Below are 17,821 nucleotides of genomic sequence, written 5' to 3' on the forward strand. Positions count from 1 at the left end.
TATGGCCCTTGAATTTAAAAAGTACGGGAAAACCCCCTAGGACTGGTAGGAGGCATATATTGGTTTAGCAGTACTCTCAAAATGCTTGTTTTATTTGTGGATCAAAAGTTACGTATGTCCTTATAAAAAACATTTCTTACATTCTTTTTGAACATGACACTTTATTATATATTTTGTAGCATATCCAGTGTAATCTAAGTATGTGATATTTTTCAGATCACATATTTTCAGAATTTGATAACTTTGCAAATTAGATGTAAGTTAATCGAAGTGACGGCACTATGTTTATTGACATTTTAGTAAATGTTCTATGGTGACACTCCATAATTGACATATGCATTCATAGTCATCAAACAAAAATATTTCAATAGCAATTTTACACTGAAAGCTGTCCAACATTCAGAAAAAAAACCCATTAAGCACTAGTTTATTTTTATGTAAGGACATCCAAAATGATGTCATTTTCATTAAAAAAGACACTGTGTCACATATTCTTACATCATTTGAATATAGAGTAATGACTGACTGGAATTAAAGTTGCATATAAAGTTTACAAAAACACGTATTTAGCTTGAGATTATAAGATAAAAAGATTATTGACCTTGTGTTGGTTTTTTATCGTCAGTATTATTGTTAAGGATGAAAAATAATGTATTATGCTTGCCAGAGGATTGCGGCTTGCATAATACAATTTTTATTCCTTATATATGATATTGAAGATACCGAAATACACTGGTAATAACTATATATCACAACTGAATTCCATGTTTTTGACGTACAGTATTTTATGAAATGCAGTAATTTTACTAGAGTACTATTTTGTGACATGTAACAGATAAGATAAGATTGTGTTTTGCTGAAGTGCTCTTGTGTATGTTGTAGGGAACACGTACAGAGGTTGAGAAGACTGGAACGTGAGCTGTACCTTGTCAACAAGACACTGGACGAGTGTTATGAAGACGATGAGTGAGTCTAGTTGTGTAGCCGTGATCAATTCATTTACACAGATATCTCTGGTTCACAGACAATAGTTGATGCATTCTTCGTGCTGGGGTGTCGTTAAACATGCATTCATTGTGTAGCCTTAATCAATTCATTTACACAGTTATTTCTGGTTCACAGACAATAGTTGATGCATTTTTTAATGCTGGGGAGGGGTAGGATGTAGCCCAGTGGTAAAGCACTTACTTGATGCGTGGTCAATCTAAGATCGATCCCATTGGGCTATTTCTCGCACCAGCCAGTGCACCATGACTGGTACATCAAAGGCCATGGTATGTGCTATCCTGTCTATGGGATGATGCATATAAAAGATCCCTTGCAGCTACCGTATTTGACCGGAAATTAGCCCATGTCTTTGAATAAGCCCCCCTCCGTTTTGATAGCATTTAAGAAATTAGGCCCTCATTCGTAAATAAGCCCACCCCCAACTTCGTCACCTTATAAATAACATGAAACTGCAAGTTTGCTCAAATCTCATTTAAAAGGTCATACCTCCTGCAGATAATTAAACACAAATGTAACACAATATTTTACCACCAGTGAGATTTAGCAGTCTAACAGTAACAGTGTATAACATTGTTTCCAATTGCATGCCTGCAGTATTTCTTTGAAGTACACAAGCCCAAGTCTGAACCAAAACCAATGTCTATTTTTACCACCACACTGGGTCCGCAGTTAATACTAATTAGGCAAATACCGTATTCTGATTGGCTAAGAACAATGACCTAGATTGACAATTCTTTGTAGTGTAAGCTGGCTGCCTGTGTCACAAACGTGTGTATATGCTATTGAGTTTGTTAATTGCTGTTGTTTTAAGTCTTCTTAGCATTAAATTTTGGATGTAAATAAACAGAACTGGCAAGTAATTGTAACATGGAAGGTGTGTTTCTGATAATTAGATACTAGTAAAAAAAAACAATTTAATTAATAAACAATTATTATTTATTAATAACAAATGGAACACTAATTAATTGGTGCTACTGAACGTTTTTTGTTTTCTTCCTAGTTCATTTAATTATTATTATTTATTTTATTTTATTATTATTTTAATTTTTTCTCAACAAAACTGGCCCCTTGTCTGGGAATAAGCCCACCCCATGCTAAGCTCACAATGAGTTGTCTTGGCCCCCTGGGCTTATTTCCGGTCAAATACGGTAATTGAAAAGAGTAGCCCATGAAGTGGCAACAGCAGGTTTCCTCCCTCAATATCTGTGTAGTCCTTAACCATATGTCCGACACCATATAACCGTAAATAAAATGTGTTGAGTGTGTCGTTAAATAAAACATTTCCTTCCATTGGGCTATTTCTTGTTCCAGCCAGTGCACCATGACTGGTATATCAAAGGCCATGGAATGTGCTATCCTGTCTGTGGGATGGTGCATATAAAATATATCTGTTACTAATGGGAAAATGTAGCAGGTTTCCTCTCTAAGACTATATGTAAAAATTCAATAGCCGATGATTAATAAAACAATCAATCAGTGTGCTCTAGTCGTTTTGTTAAACAAAAGAAACTTTAAACTTTTATTTTATTGGTGGATGATGGAAGTTAGAGGGGAGCTGCAAATATATTAGATTAAGTATTTCTAAAAAGTGGAATCATATCAAAACATGTATTATGTTGTGTTTTTTTGTAAAAGACTGTATTGTCATTGTTAGATTTGTTGGCGATGTTTGTAACTAGTCTTGGACTGTTTTTAGTCTTACTGAGCGATGTGATCTGCTGGAAGCGGAAGTGAACAGCTGCAAGGAATACATCTTCAAGCAGAATGAGGAACTCACCATGAGAATCAGGTTTTCATTAAAATATCCATCGTAGTATAAGTACATAGATTAGCTTTTATCATTGTGCAGTATTTCTGTCTAACAGGGGCGGGACGTAGCTCAGTGATACAGCGCTCACCTGATGTGTGATTGATCTAGGATAGCATCCCCATCAGTAGACCCATTGGGCTATTTCTCGTTCCAGCCAGTGCCCCACAACTGGTGTTACAAAGGCTGTGGTATGTTCTAGCCCATCTGGGATGCCACATATAAAAGATCCCTTGCTGCTAATTGAAAAGAGTAGCCATTGAAGTGGCGACAGCGGGTTTCCTGTCTCGATATCTGTGTGGTTCTTAACCATATGTCCGACGCCATATAAAATGTGTTGAGTGAGTCGTTAAATAAGACATTTCCTTCCTTCTGTCTAACAGAACAGTTAGTGCTACTCAACTGGGTTGTAGTCATCCTGATGCATGTAGGAACAAGTCAGCCTTGGTGGGATAGTGGCTAAGCCATTAGTGTTGAGGCATGTAGGAACAAGTCGCCCTTGGTGGGATAGTGGCTAAGCCATTAGTGTTGAGGCATGTAGGAACAAGTCAGCCTTGGTGGGATAGTGGCTAAGCCATTAGTGTTGAGGCTTGTAGGAACAAGTCACCCTTGGTGGGATAGTGGCTAAGCCATTAGTGTTGAGGCTTGTAGGAACAAGTCGCCCTTGGTGGGATAGTGGCTAAGCCATTAGTGTTGAGGCATGTAGGAACAAGTCAGCCTTGGTGGGATAGTGGCTAAGCCATTAGTGTTGAGGCTTGTAGGAACAAGTCGCCCTTGGTGGGATAGTGGCTAAGCCATTAGTGTTGAGGCTTGTAGGAACAAGTCGCCCTTGGTGGGATAGTGGCTAAGCCATTAGTGTTGAGGCATGTAGGAACAAGTTAGCCTTGGTGGGATAGTGGCTAAGCCATTAGTGTTGAGGCTTGTAGGAACAAGTCGCCCTTGGTGGGATAGTGGCTAAGCCATTAGTGTTGAGGCTTGTAGGAACAAGTCGCCCTTGGTGGGATAGTGGCTAAGCCATTAGTGTTGAGGCTTGTAGGAACAAGTCGCCCTTGGTGGGATAGTGGCTAAGCCATTAGTGTTGAGGCTTGTAGGAACATGTCGCCCTTGGTGGGATAGTGGCTAAGCCATTAGTGTTGAGGCTTGTAGGTTCAGGGTTCAGTTACCGGCACCAGCTCCATCCATTGTTTTAATGATTCAGTGAGTTTGTGTAAAGCCAGATTACACCAACATCTCTCTCACTAACAACCTTTTTAATGAACAGATTGCTTAGAGAGCTGAGGTGTGTGCCAAGGACAGCATGCTTAAACTTTAATTGGATGTCGGCATCAAATAAATTAAAAAGAAAAAAGAAATGTAATATTTCAAAATTGGTTTTTTAATAATATTATTGATTACTCATTCTGGTTCCATGATTCAAGATTCTACATAAAGATATTCCAGCATCAATCTGTTCAGTGTAATCAAAGGAACAAAAAGAAATGCATACAGATCTCGATGGCCTAACATTAACAATGACTCAGTCCGATTTGAAGTTTTCATTTTTTAAAATTATTTCCAATGTTTATTTCACAGCTGCTACAAGGAAAGCCAACTGCAGGTCTCGGCACAGATGAAAACAGAAAGATGTACGAAAGCTGAGTTCATATAAATATAATGTTGACAACATTGAAGCTAGATATTGAAGGCAGAGTTGGACCCAATAAAAACAGTTGCATGAATTATGTGTCTTGAATTATACAGCAAGTCTGTGTACTCTCATTCCTCTTTAGCTAACACTGGCTAACTTCTAACACTGGCTAACTTCTCACACTGGCTAACTTCTAACACTGGCTAACTTCTCACACTGGCTAACTTTTAACACTGGCTAACTTCTCACACTGGCTAAACACTGGCTAACTTCTAACACTGGCTAACTTCTAACACTGGCTGACTTCTAACACTGGCTAACTTCTCACACTGGCTAACTTCTAACACTGGCTAACTTCTCACACTGGCTAACTTCTCACACTGGCTAACTTCTAACACTGGCTAACTTCTCACACTGGCTAACTTTTAACACTGGCTAACTTCTCACACTGGCTAAACACTGGCTAACTTCTAACACTGGCTAACTTCTAACACTGGCTGACTTCTAACACTGGCTAACTTCTCACACTGGCTAACTTCTAACACTGGCTAACTTCTCACACTGGCTAACTTCTCACACTGGCTAACTTCTCACACTGGCTAACTTCTAACACTGGCTAACTTCTCACACTGGCTAACTTCTCACACTGGCTAACTTCTCACACTGGCTAACTTCTAACACTGGCTAACTTCTCACACTGGCTAACTTCTAACACTGGCTAACTTCTAACACTGGCTAACTTCTCACACTGGCTAACTTCTAACACTGGCTAACTTCTCACACTGGCTAACTTCTAACACTGGCTAACTTCTCACACTGGCTAACTTCTCACACTGGCTAACTTCTCACACTGGCTAACTTCTAACACTGGCTAACTTCTAACACTGGCTGACTTCTAACACTGGCTAACTTCTCACACTGGCTAACTTCTAACACTGGCTAACTTCTCACACTGGCTAACTTCTAACACTGGCTAACTTCTCACACTGGCTAACTTCTCACACTGGCTAAACACTGGCTAACTTCTAACACTGGCTAACTTCTAACACTGGCTAACTTCTAACACTGGCTAACTTCTAACACTGGCTAACTTCTAACACTGGCTAACTTCTCACACTGGCTAACTTCTAACACTGGCTAACTTCTCACACTGGCTAACTTCTAACACTGGCTAACTTCTCACACTGGCTAAACACTGGCTAACTTCTAACACTGGCTAACTTCTCACACTGGCTAACTTCTCACACTGGCTAACTTCTCACACTGGCTAACTTTATCTAAAAAGGGGTGGAACATAGGCCAAAGGTAAAGTGCTCGACTGATGAACAGTCCATCTAGGATCAGTCTGTTCACACTACTTCTCATTCCAGCCACTGCTTCATAACTGATGTAATATGGTGTGTACTGTCCTGAATGTGGGATGGTGCATATAAAAGATCCCTTGCAGCTTATTGAAAAGAGCAGCCCATGGCGTGGAAGGAGTGGATTTCTTCTCTCTCTATCTGTCTGGGCCCCATTCCATGAAGGGATCTTAGCGCTAAGATCACCATAACTGCACTTCAGGTGATCTTAGAGGGCTAAGTTCACTTTGAGGAATGGGTCCCTGGTCCATATGTCCGATGCCATAAAATCATGAATTAAAATGTGTTGAGTGCATTTCTTTCTATTTTTTCAACTAAAAAGAAACAAAGTGATTTTTTTTCTCCATATGTTATGGCTATGTAACCACAATTCAGTTATATACCAAAATATTGATAAGTGGGATATGACTACTATATAACTGGTTGAATAAAATGGTTCCTAACAGATTATTTGTATATATTCTGGGACAATATATTGTTGGGCCATTTACTGTACAACTCTGCCTTTAAAGTCGGATACTGCACAAAGCAGGTCTGAGAACATGAGATATTAGTGTAAATAGAAGCCATTTTGAAATTCAAGATGGCCATCACTGGCCACTCTTCAAAATTTTCCATCGGGACATTTCTTACACTTTGGGGTATATAGAAGGTATGTAAATAGATATGATCTTCTAATCATTTAGTGCCCATAGGATGTCATAGACCCCTTGACTTTGAAAGTTGAGTGCCTATAATTATTTGAATATTCAGTGGACTCTGTCCGAACTGGCATTTCTGATCACCAAGTCTTATCCATTGATAGTAGCTTGGTGAAATTTGACTAGTCAGGTATTCTTTGTATAAAGGTACATTTTGTTACCTGTAAATCTGGATTAGACAGTCTTTTGGAACCCTGTAGCCAATGTGTTTTTCATTCTGGGCTGTCATTAAATATTCATAAATTTATAGATAAGAGTCCACTCTATATGGATACAATTGATTTCATTCTTTTAATATATTTTAAGTTTAAGCTTTCACATTGAGATGAATTCTTTAACTGATCAGATAAAAAATGACAAGAGTGAAATACTATTTAATATATATACATCTATATTTTTTATCTTATATATAACCCTATAAGTAATCTGATTTTTTTTTTGACAGCTAACCAGTCAAATGTTGTGCGACTGAATGAAGTTTGTTTTATGTTTGCCAACTGGCGGCTGACTGACAAAGATGGTCAGATTGGAATTACAGATATCTCTCTGAGGAACTTTCTGTAAGATATTCATTGGAATTTTATTTTTAGAGAATATTTTATTGAAAATCATCATAGATGTGCTTGCGGATATGTGTGTGTGTGTGAGAGAGAGAGAGAGAGAGAGAGAGAGAGAGAGAGAGAGAGAGTGAGAGAGTGAGTGAGTGAGTGAGTGAGTGAGTGAGTGAGTGAGTGAGTGAGTGAGTGAGTGAGTGAGTGAGTGAGTGAGATTAGTTAGTTAGAGCTCTACAGTCCGTCACACGGGGAATGTCGTTTTCTTACTATGGTATTTACTACAAGTTATTTATTTCTGAGCCGATTGTTTTCTAAATTGCAAACAAAAATAGTTTTTTTCTGTTACTTCTTACATCAAATCAAAAAAAAATGATTTCCAAAAAAACATTCATGGAGGCGTGTAAGGACTATAGACATAGACAGGCAGGCAGGCAGGCAGGCAGGCAGGCAGGCAGGCAGGCAGAGAGAGTGAGTGTCTGTGCTAACCTGGGGTGTGATGGTCAAAGGATTGATCGCCCTCGATGGACCAAATAGTTTTTTTTTTAATCTCAACTAGTGCTTCACAACTTGTACCTCAAAGTCCAAGATTTGTACTGTCCTGCCTATGAGCTAAAGAATAAATGCATACATAAGATCCTTGCTGATTTATCATAGGAGTAGCCTATGTTGTGACATCGGGTTTCCTCTTCTCTGACATGACCAAGTGTGTGTATGTGACTTTTAATCATGCTCATATACCACAAAGGTTTGGAGCATGTCCGTCCTGGGTTCCGCATCAGGATAGCTGGAAACCCAACCTGGGACGGACATGACCAAGTGTTGAAATTACCATATCTCAGACACTAAATAGCTTTTGTTTTCAGACGTGCTCAGATGTTGCTAAACAGACACTTCTTTCCTTTCAGATACAGCAAAACAAACAGAGATGATGCTACTTGGACCCATCAGTTAGAAGTTGGCTGGTTTAAAGTAGAGAACCTGCTCAGAAATACAATATACAGGGTACATGTTTTTCAGAATGAATAGTATGTGTGTTAGTGTGCACTCTGTAGAACTAACTGAATGGTAACTGAAAATATGTTGTATATTTTGTCTCATCATTGAAAAATTAAAACTTTGAATCTGTCTGCCTACCAGCATACCTCATCATTTGTAAATAGCAGGAGGGCAATCCACTGATGTCCTGATAACAATTCCATGCAAATTTTTTTAAAATAACCAAACATCTGCCACATACCTATAATATAATATGCAAGACCTTTTTAACAGTGTCCAATCGTTCTGATCACTACTCCTCTTTTGATCTGCACTGCTAACAGCCTTCTTTGTACTTAACTGATTCCACATTTAACAAGGATCCAGTCGACTACCGTGGTCATGGTCATGGTCAAAGGGTTTTATGTGCACATTCAGAGCAAGCTGTTGTAGCACACGTCTGTCATGATGGCACAGGTGTCGACTTCAACCGCTCCTCCATCCAGGACAGGAGTCGACTACTAGTGTTTTCCCTCACTTATTTTAGCATGGTGCAGTACCATGCCTCAATAGTCTAGCACCATCTTGCCTTAATCAGCACCAGGCTGCCCTGAGATTAAACAAGTCTTTTTCAATAATTAATTCTAAATTTGACTTTATAAAACATCCAAAAAGGTATTATTAATGAATGAAGTATGCCTTCTATATATATTGCCATTCATTTATTAAAGCAAACATGTAAATTACATTAATGTTTATTTCAATTAATTTTTGTTTTATTTTTAATGGTGAAAATGCCCCAAAAGTGTTTGGTCTACCATGCTTTGCCTAATTTCTAGGGAAATCACTAACTACCATACACATCGTGATAAATATTACAAAGATGAATTCCATATGACAGTTATTATATTAATAAATTCCTCCATAATAAAGAAGAAATTCTTATCTCCATGTTATGAAAAATGCTAAACTTTTATTCATGAGGGTTATTTCCTAAAAGATATGAGGCTGCAAAAATTTGTGACCCAGGCATAGAATTGGTTGCATAAGTTTAGATGTGGGGAATTGGTCTATTACGTTAATATGGGAGGGAGGGGTGTATACAAAAATGGCTTGAATCCGTTACATAATTGTTGAATGGGCCCATGTCTGTGGATCATGCTGTTATTTTCTCTTTGTTCGCAGGAGGGGGCGGGATTTAGCTTAGTCGGTTGAGTGCTCACCTGAGGTGCTTGCGTCGCAGAATTGAATCACCTCGGTGAATCTATTCAACTGATTGGTTTTTTTACTCATTCCAACCAGTGTACCACAACTAGTCAAAGGCCATGTTTGACATCCAATAGCCTATGATTAATTAATCAATGTACTCTAGTGGTGTTGTTAAACAAAACAAACTTTAACTTTATTTGTTAAACTGGGAGGTGTGTGTGTGTGGGGGGGGGGGGTGTATACAAAAATGGCTTGATTCTGTTACATCATTGTTGAATGGATCCATGTCTGTGTGGATCATGCTGTTAGTTCTCTTTGTTTGCAGGATGTTCTTGAGCCCTGCGATGCTATTGGTAAGGATGGTAGAGTGATGGCTCTGAGGATTTTCTGCAGCGAGAGACCCCCAGGTATTTATACAAGTTTCACCAGTCTGTAGCAGTGACTGCCATTTGTAAAATCTTCAGGAGCTGAAAAAACCTCCCCTGAATTTTTTTTTGCGAGAGTCATTGTTCTCCTCAGAAATTAGCATAACTTAATTGTTAAAATGTAAATGTCACTAAACTGATAATAATATACAACAATAAAATTAATATCTGTTCATGTTTCACTGTCATTTATAATTATACTCACCATCCTTACTTTTCATTTTAGTCCTATTAACAAGTTAGGTGTGGGACGTAGCCCAGTGGTAAAGTGCTTGCTCGATGCATGGTTGGTCTGGGATCGATCCCCGTCGGTGGGTTCATTGGACTATTTCTCATTCCAGCCAGTGCACCATGACTGGTATATCAAAGGCCGTTGTATGTACTACCCTATCTGTGGGATGGTGCATATAAAAGATCCCTTGCTGCTAATCGAAAAAGAGTAGCTCATGAAGTGGCGACAGCGGGTTTCCTCTCAACATCTGTGTGGTCCTCAACCATATGTCTGATGCCATATAACCGTAAATAAAATGTGTTGAGTGCGTCGTTAAATAAAACATTTTTTTTTTTTTTTTTTATTAACAAGTTTACCACTAATAATCATGAAATAAATATTAATTTAATCACTGCCATTTCAAGTTTTAACTGCTCATTAATAATTAATTACTAACCATTCTCACTGATTAACTTGATGACTATCACTATATAACCACAACTGTCAAATAATTAATTATTAATCAGTTCTTTTGAAGTTGTCACTGTCATTAAATTTAATTACTAACCTTCCTCACTTCATGTTGTTCAGACAAATTAATCTGTTTTTCTTATTAATGATTCAGTATATAACCAGTATAAATGCTCAGTCAATTTAACTGTCAAATTGTCAGTGGTTAACAACTGTTCTTTTCACATCATTAACTGTACTCTACAATTTACTGATAAGAAGTTGTATGCTATAAATATATATGAAAAGTGCATATAAATGATTCTTTGCTGCTAATAGAAAAATGTAGTGACTTTACTCTAAGACTACAGGTAAAAAATTACCAAATGTTTGACATCCAATAATCGATGATTAAATAATCAATGGGCTGTAGTGGCGATTAAACTCTGGTTCTACCCTACATATCCAATTAAATTTGTTCTTACAAATATATTGAATTAGAATTAATATTTTCTGTTGGCAAATAATTCTTTTTCTGTTTTGTACATTTTGTTGTGGTATATATCCACTCCTCAGATATAAAAATGTTTATTTTCAGTTGGTAAATGATTTTCTTTCAGTTTTGTGTATTTTGTTTTGGTGTATTTATCCACTTGTATATATAAAACGTATATTTTCAGTTGGTGGAATTGCTGTGAAAGAACATTTTGAGGTGAACGTGGTTCCCCTCAACATTCAGATGACCTATCAGTTCTACGAGGCCGTCATGGGATTCTTCTTCCCAGACAAAAACATTGAAGCAGATGATCAGGGTACATATTATTTAACTGATGTAGTACTTAAGACAAGGAGCGGTATTTAGATCAGTTGGTTGAGTCTATGTGGCAGTTATAGGCCCAGTTATTAATTGTTTTGACTCATCAGTTATTTTTAATGGTACTTTTAATCAAATACGGGGGCGGGATTTAGCTCAGTTGGTTGAGTGCTCGCCTGAGGTGCTTGCATCGCAGGATCGAACCACCTCGGTGGATCCATACAACCAAAAAAAAATTCTCATTCCCACCAATGCACCACAACTGGTCAAAGGCTGTGATATGCACTTACCTGTCTGTAAGTTAATTTTTTTTAAATTGTTTTAAACATATATTTTTTAAAAATACATTGAAATGAATATCTATGGATGTAACTATTTGTGACACTAAATAAATTTATGGTAGGCAAGACAATTCTGAAGAATTCTTATTAAAAATGGTGTCTGTGTTTTAATAGATGATGACGTGGAAGCGAGTAAGAAAAAAGCTAAAAAGGGAAAAGGACTGACTATGAAAAAGATTGGCACTTCAGATGACATTGACAAGATGAAGGCAAGTAATTTATTTGCATATTATTAAATTGCTGAGTAAGTTACTCTACTTAGATGCCACATGTTCTTTTACATACTGGTAATCATTTACTAAACAAATTAGTTGAAAAGTCTAGTAAAGAAAGTATTTAAATCATAGTTCATCAGTGCAGTTAGTACGCCACCTATTGTCCGAACCAAATTGTTAACAACTACGAAAAATTACTCTCCTACCTTTAATTGCCGTTAGATTTCCTCCAAAGTTTGTCCAGACAGAAATCTTGAAAAAACCATTACAATGTCACAGATTCCACATACCAGATGATAACTATGTTAGCTATATCAACTTCGCTGAGAGCTCATAGGGCAAAAAGCATGTAATTTTGTGCTAGCTGCCATTTTGACTTTTTATGGAATATTCTTCAAGAGGGGTGAAAGGATAGGACTTAATCTAACAACGTCATAACATGTTATGATATAAAAGCAAACGTGATGACGTCATATTATTATTATTATTTTTTTTTTTTTTTTAATGATACCACTAGAGATCACTGATTTCATATTAATTATGTCACATACTTTGGAGGCTTTCACCCCTCTTGAAGAGTATTCCATAAACAAGCAACATGGCAGATGGCAGAAAACTGCATGTATTTTTCCCTATGCAATCTCAGTAAAGACGATATCGGCAACATCGATGCAGTCTTGTGTGTGGAATCTGTATATTTGTAGTGGTTTTTTTGTGATTTGTGTCTGGACAAACTTTGGAGGAAATCTTAACGGCAATTAAAAGTTGGAGAGGTTTTTTTTGTAGTTGTACTAATCTTCCAAAACTATAAGTAGCTCCCTTCTTTATTTTTTGGCGGACTGTTCCAAATTGCGCCTAATTTCCTTTAGAAAAGTATGCATCAATTCTCTTTGGCTTAATCCTACGGGACTTACCAAATTCCATAGCACCATACCACCGGCCCCAGTCGGACTGCTAGTGCTCTCTTGCACCTGCCAGTGCAGGCGGTCCCCCCTCCAAACCACCCCACCCCTTTCCTGTCCTGGACGGAGGAGCTGGCTGAGGCCAGCACTTGTGCACTACAACAGCTTGTTCTGAATGTGCACGTTAAACACTGACCTGACCTGTGCAGTTAGTTGCTTAATACAGGTCCATTAGTACAGGATTACATGATACTAAAAGTAATCTCATAAAATAGGTTAATGCTCAATAAACGTGTTTCTACATTTACAGTTTAAATGTTAGTATACTGACTAATAACATCAATTAATAATTAATGTTCACCAACTTTTTATAAAAAAACATTTGAAAATTCAATGTTTAAATAGGATATTAAACTCAATACAGTGTTTAAATATTCACCTTTTTTGTCTTGTATAAGAGCAACAGAGAGTGTGTATTTTTTTTTAGATCTAATAGTTTTAAAATTTATTTCAGGAGAGAGCTGCCAACAACAATAGTTTCCTGTACATCAAGGTCCCCGAGGTCACGTTACGAGTGTCGTACAAGGTACAATAAAATCTTGTCTAGTTCCCCATGACTGGTCTCTTAAACGCTGTAGTGTAGTGTCATCTGTGGAAAAGTGCTACTTTTTGATAGGCAGATGTGGCAGTTATAGTTGTAGTTATTAATATTTGACTTGTCAGTTTTTAATAAAATACATCTACAATTTATACTATTTAGCAATATTTTATTGTAACATCTGGGCAGGATTGTATTACCAGAAAACTGTTCAAAGAAAATTTTGCTCAGTATCTTATCACCATTTGCTTTGTAGACTTCAAAGATTGCTACACAGTTCTAAAATTTGATTACCATTCACTAATGAAATTTTTTGAAACAAAATGTTCACCGATGCCTAATCATAGTGAAATGTTGAGCACAAACCTTGTTATACCATACTTTAGTTTAAATAAGGTTAACTAGCAATTGGAATGGCTGAGGAAACTTGTAACTCTGTCTACTAATTATATATACATCAATGTGTTTAACAGAGTAAACTTTTATTTTATTTTTTAAAAATGTTTTGTATAACAATTAAATGGCCTTTGAATTAGGTTTTTGCTAATCAAATTAAACTGCAAAAAAATTATCTTAAAATGTGGATGTCGAAATAATTTTGTTGTGAAATCATATTTTTCAGATTCAGTTTGACTTTGTAACTGGCAAATTTGCCAACACCAACATAAACCTGACTTCTCAGTATTTGTAGTACAAGTTCATACTAAAACCATAATACATATGACAATGCATGTTTAAATTACTATTTGGTATTTCAGGGCCAGAAGGACAAGAATATCCTAGATGTTCACGACTTCAGCTTTGTGCTTCCGACTGCGGAATATCACAATCAGATCTGGACGTGGTTCGACTTTCTTATTGCTCTGAAAAACCACAGCAAGACAACTCTTGTGTCACAGGTACACAAGTTTACAGAAGATTGTTTGGGCAAAACTGTTTTGCTATTTTCTTTCCAATCAGCCTGGGGCACCAATCCACAAAGCTCTCTTAGGCTCTGTTAGACAACAAAGCATTCTCTTTGCAAATCATTAGCATTTCACTGCGAGACCGCATAGTTGCGAGAATTCAGTGAATTAGGCCCCTGGAATGTAGTTGAGTAGCTAAATGGGGTTTTCTCTTCTGAGAAGGTGCTACCTGGTCTGCCAGGAAATACTTTTATATATGAAAGCTATTGTAAAAAATTTCATCTCTTCCTCACGCTTGTCTCCTAAGCCATAGTAGAGTAATCCTGAGGTGCTGTGGATTGTAGGATCAATCCTTCTCTATGGATAACGTGAGTCGTATTCCAATCCATGACTGGTATATTAAAGCTCATTGTACCAAAAAGACACCATGTTATTAGTCCCCCCCTACAGGTCCAACTGGAGAGGACTATAGGTTTGATTACTGTCCTTCTGTCTCACATAGTCTTCCGAAAGAATTTTTTTTTTTACAGTGACTCTCTTCTGTACTTATTCTCTTAATTGTTTTAAATTTTAAGTGTCAAACTTGCATTACAGTAATGTTGTTTTGGAATTTAAAATATCTTTGAGGTTAGATCATAATAATAAATTTATTTAAACTTAAAACAGTATTCATTAACATCAAATTATCAGTTGGACGTTGTCAACTTATATTATGTATTTTACCATTTAGCAAATTGCAGCTCACAGATTGATGGTAAAAATACCAATGGTATAAAAACTGTTAAGTAAACATTAAAGTATAAAATAAAAAATAAAATGAATCTTACATGTAGTGCAGGCTTTGTGCTGATATTATAGATTTAGTTAAAAAGATGGATGAGAAAGATTTAGAAACATCAATTTATACTAACAAATAAACCACTTCATGGTCAACATTTTTGTTTTGTCTTTAGGCAATAAAACAGAAACTACGTATGAAGACGCGAGTGACCGATGAACAAGTCCTAACAGATGTACAAAAGGAGGAAGACAAGGCGAAAATGCTTCTTGGGGCAAAAGTTCTTGTGAGTTATAATTGTAGTATACATCGTGGACATTCGAAAAAGCAAACATTGATTCTACATTAGCATTATTTTTTGTTGACACACATTAATTGTCTTATTCTTCCAAACTAAATTTTATACACCACATACCCTGAATGCAATCTCTTATAAAACTGATTTTATTTTTGTTTTGTTTTCATTTTCAGGCTGGACAAGATAAGCCTGGAACGAAAAAAGGGTTATTTGGAAAATCCAGTAAACCATAACTGCTGAGTATATGTACTAAATGTGATCAACAGACACATCAAAAGTGCACTACATGCTCTTGCCAAATCTTCCTGTTCCATGGGTTTTTGATATTAAAATAAACTTTGCTGGCATGTTGCTTAGCTTTTCTGTAAATGATGATTTTGAATGAAGCATCATTGCCACAACTGAGAGAAAGGGTAATTTAGATAATGTGACTGTACATTCTTCGGGACCGCCTTGTTAATGGGAGAGTTCAGCCAGACGGAGCATAAAAATGTCTGCTAAGACTGGTTTATGTGCTTCACAGTAAACCAAATGGTCATGTTGGGAACCATTCAAATAGTTAGCAAAACATTTGCTAGCTGAACTTGGGGATTATGTTGTGATTTTCTGGAGTTTGTGTCTTCATGCAGACACAGTGTGTATAGAGTGACAAATAATTGCTTTTATATGTAGAGTTGAATTCCTTCTAAATCATGTCCTAGTCCCCTGGTTGTTTTATTGTTTATCATTTATAAATGTGTTATTAGAATGACATAAAAATTGAACTGGACTTTTAAAATTTTTAGGTTCACAATGTTGTAAACCCAAAACAGACTTGATGTGTTTTTAATATGTTCTTATGTTGTAAGCAAAGTTAAAAGTAGGGTCAGAATAAGAATAACCTACATATTCTCGTATGAGACAATGTAGATTGTTGTTCACTGTGTACATGTTATTTTATTGCCTTCATTTTCTAATAGTACACATTTTAATTTGTGTTATTTTAATCATACAAAATGTATATTTAATATAAACAATACAGATTTTATTGGATTGTTAAAAATCCAGTTTTATCATATGAAGATGTCTTTAAATGTTCAGACTTTGCATGTATTGATGTTTTACATGACAGTGAGTTTGAGAATAATGTTATTACAAACATTAATTTAAGTGTGTTAAGGAAATTGATGTACATAATGTTGAACATCCAACATGTATCTTAAATCTATTAGTCAATCTCGGCTGTTAGTAGAATCCCTAATTTCAAGATCTATCGACCCATTAATAGTTAGTTGCCCATGAAAAACGGCCTAAAAAAATATTAAACTAAAACGAATGTTTTGCAAATATGAAAGTTTACATGAAGAAGAATACAAATAAGCTGCTATTTATCATTTATATAATTTAAAAAAAAAAAATGTTGCATCATCTAATAAAGTGATGACATAATTTTTATTTAGTTTTACAAACCACAAGCTTGCAGGCTATATAAAAACGTGAGATCCAGTGGGGCTATAATGATATTACCATAAAGATAACTTCAAATAATAAGCAATTATGGCACTGTGGTCAGGGTTGATATTTTATTTTTTGCACACCATAAAACATATTCTTCTCATCATAGGGCCATAATTGTTTTATTACTTCAGTTGTACACGAAACGTCATCTGTAAGATGCTACAATTTTCAAATTCTGTCTATCAAACCTATAACGCTTATGGGTCAATGCTAAGGGGATTTCCTGTTTTACACCAAATATAGTGCAATATTATTATTTATGTTTTCGCAAAACCACAGAGCCGTGCAATATGATCTCAAATGGAATCGCACATGATGTAACATTAACCAATCCGACCTCGTGACATCATTTATGACAGTGCTGGGGTGTCATTAAACATCTGTTCTATTCTATTCTATTCATGTATGACAATATGGCACATAGTAACTGTAAATCACGTGAATAATAATTAGATAAAATATCCACAGTTGATGGGTCGATTAGATTATTTTGTAACTCAGTCGGTGCTGGTTGTATTGTAGTTTGTGCTGCTGCTTTATCAAAGTAGCCTGCATGACTAACAAGTTTCCTCTCTATCATCTTGTTTAACCCACAGTGGTTGCTGATTAAACAATGTTTCATTCATTTCTCATAATCTTGTTGATTATCAACTATTATTTTGGAAGTAAGGAAAATGGAATGCAAGTACCCCACGTAAATTTGAGTGAATTTGTCATGTAATAAAACTTTCATTCATGTGGCTAGCTGGATTCTCGTAATAACATATTTCTGTTATTAAACGGATTCACAACTGCTTATTATTTTCAAGATAAAATACATGAGGCTATATTTTAACTGAACGTATGATTCCATTCTTATTAATATTATCTCATCTTTCACCAAAAATATGTCCAACTTAAAAATGCATTGCCCATGTCTTTCATACATTTCATTACAGTGAAGTTTATTTATTCTTGTAATTGTTGTGCATCAGTTCTGTCTTAAGACTGTTGAAGCATATACAAATAAAAGTACTGACTGGAAAATGTGTTTATTTTGTTTGCCATCATCAAATGAAAATATAGACAATTAGCAGCTATGTAAATGATTAACACTGTTTATGATTATATCATCATGGTAAATGAAATTTATGGTATAAAGTTCT

General features: G+C 36.1%; 1 protein-coding gene across 1 annotated transcript in view; it reads left to right on the forward strand.

The window, feature by feature from the left end:
- LOC121368930 (protein KIAA0100-like) overlaps window positions 1-17,702 on the forward strand; it is an 83,111-nt gene extending 65,409 nt beyond the window's left edge. The window contains exons 47-58 of the mRNA XM_041493692.1: window positions 883-966; window positions 2,705-2,797; window positions 4,388-4,440; window positions 6,950-7,064; window positions 7,964-8,060; window positions 9,568-9,649; window positions 11,009-11,140; window positions 11,598-11,692; window positions 13,115-13,186; window positions 13,957-14,097; window positions 15,057-15,167; window positions 15,353-17,702. Of these exons, the coding sequence (XP_041349626.1) occupies window positions 883-966; window positions 2,705-2,797; window positions 4,388-4,440; window positions 6,950-7,064; window positions 7,964-8,060; window positions 9,568-9,649; window positions 11,009-11,140; window positions 11,598-11,692; window positions 13,115-13,186; window positions 13,957-14,097; window positions 15,057-15,167; window positions 15,353-15,412 (1,135 nt within the window). The 3' untranslated portion in view covers window positions 15,413-17,702. The remainder of the gene's footprint in view (window positions 1-882; window positions 967-2,704; window positions 2,798-4,387; window positions 4,441-6,949; window positions 7,065-7,963; window positions 8,061-9,567; window positions 9,650-11,008; window positions 11,141-11,597; window positions 11,693-13,114; window positions 13,187-13,956; window positions 14,098-15,056; window positions 15,168-15,352) is intronic.
- Window positions 17,703-17,821: the final 119 nt, after the last annotated feature.

This window comes from Gigantopelta aegis, chromosome 3 (assembly GCF_016097555.1).
Source record: "Gigantopelta aegis isolate Gae_Host chromosome 3, Gae_host_genome, whole genome shotgun sequence".
Taxonomy (NCBI): domain Eukaryota; kingdom Metazoa; phylum Mollusca; class Gastropoda; order Neomphalida; family Peltospiridae; genus Gigantopelta; species Gigantopelta aegis.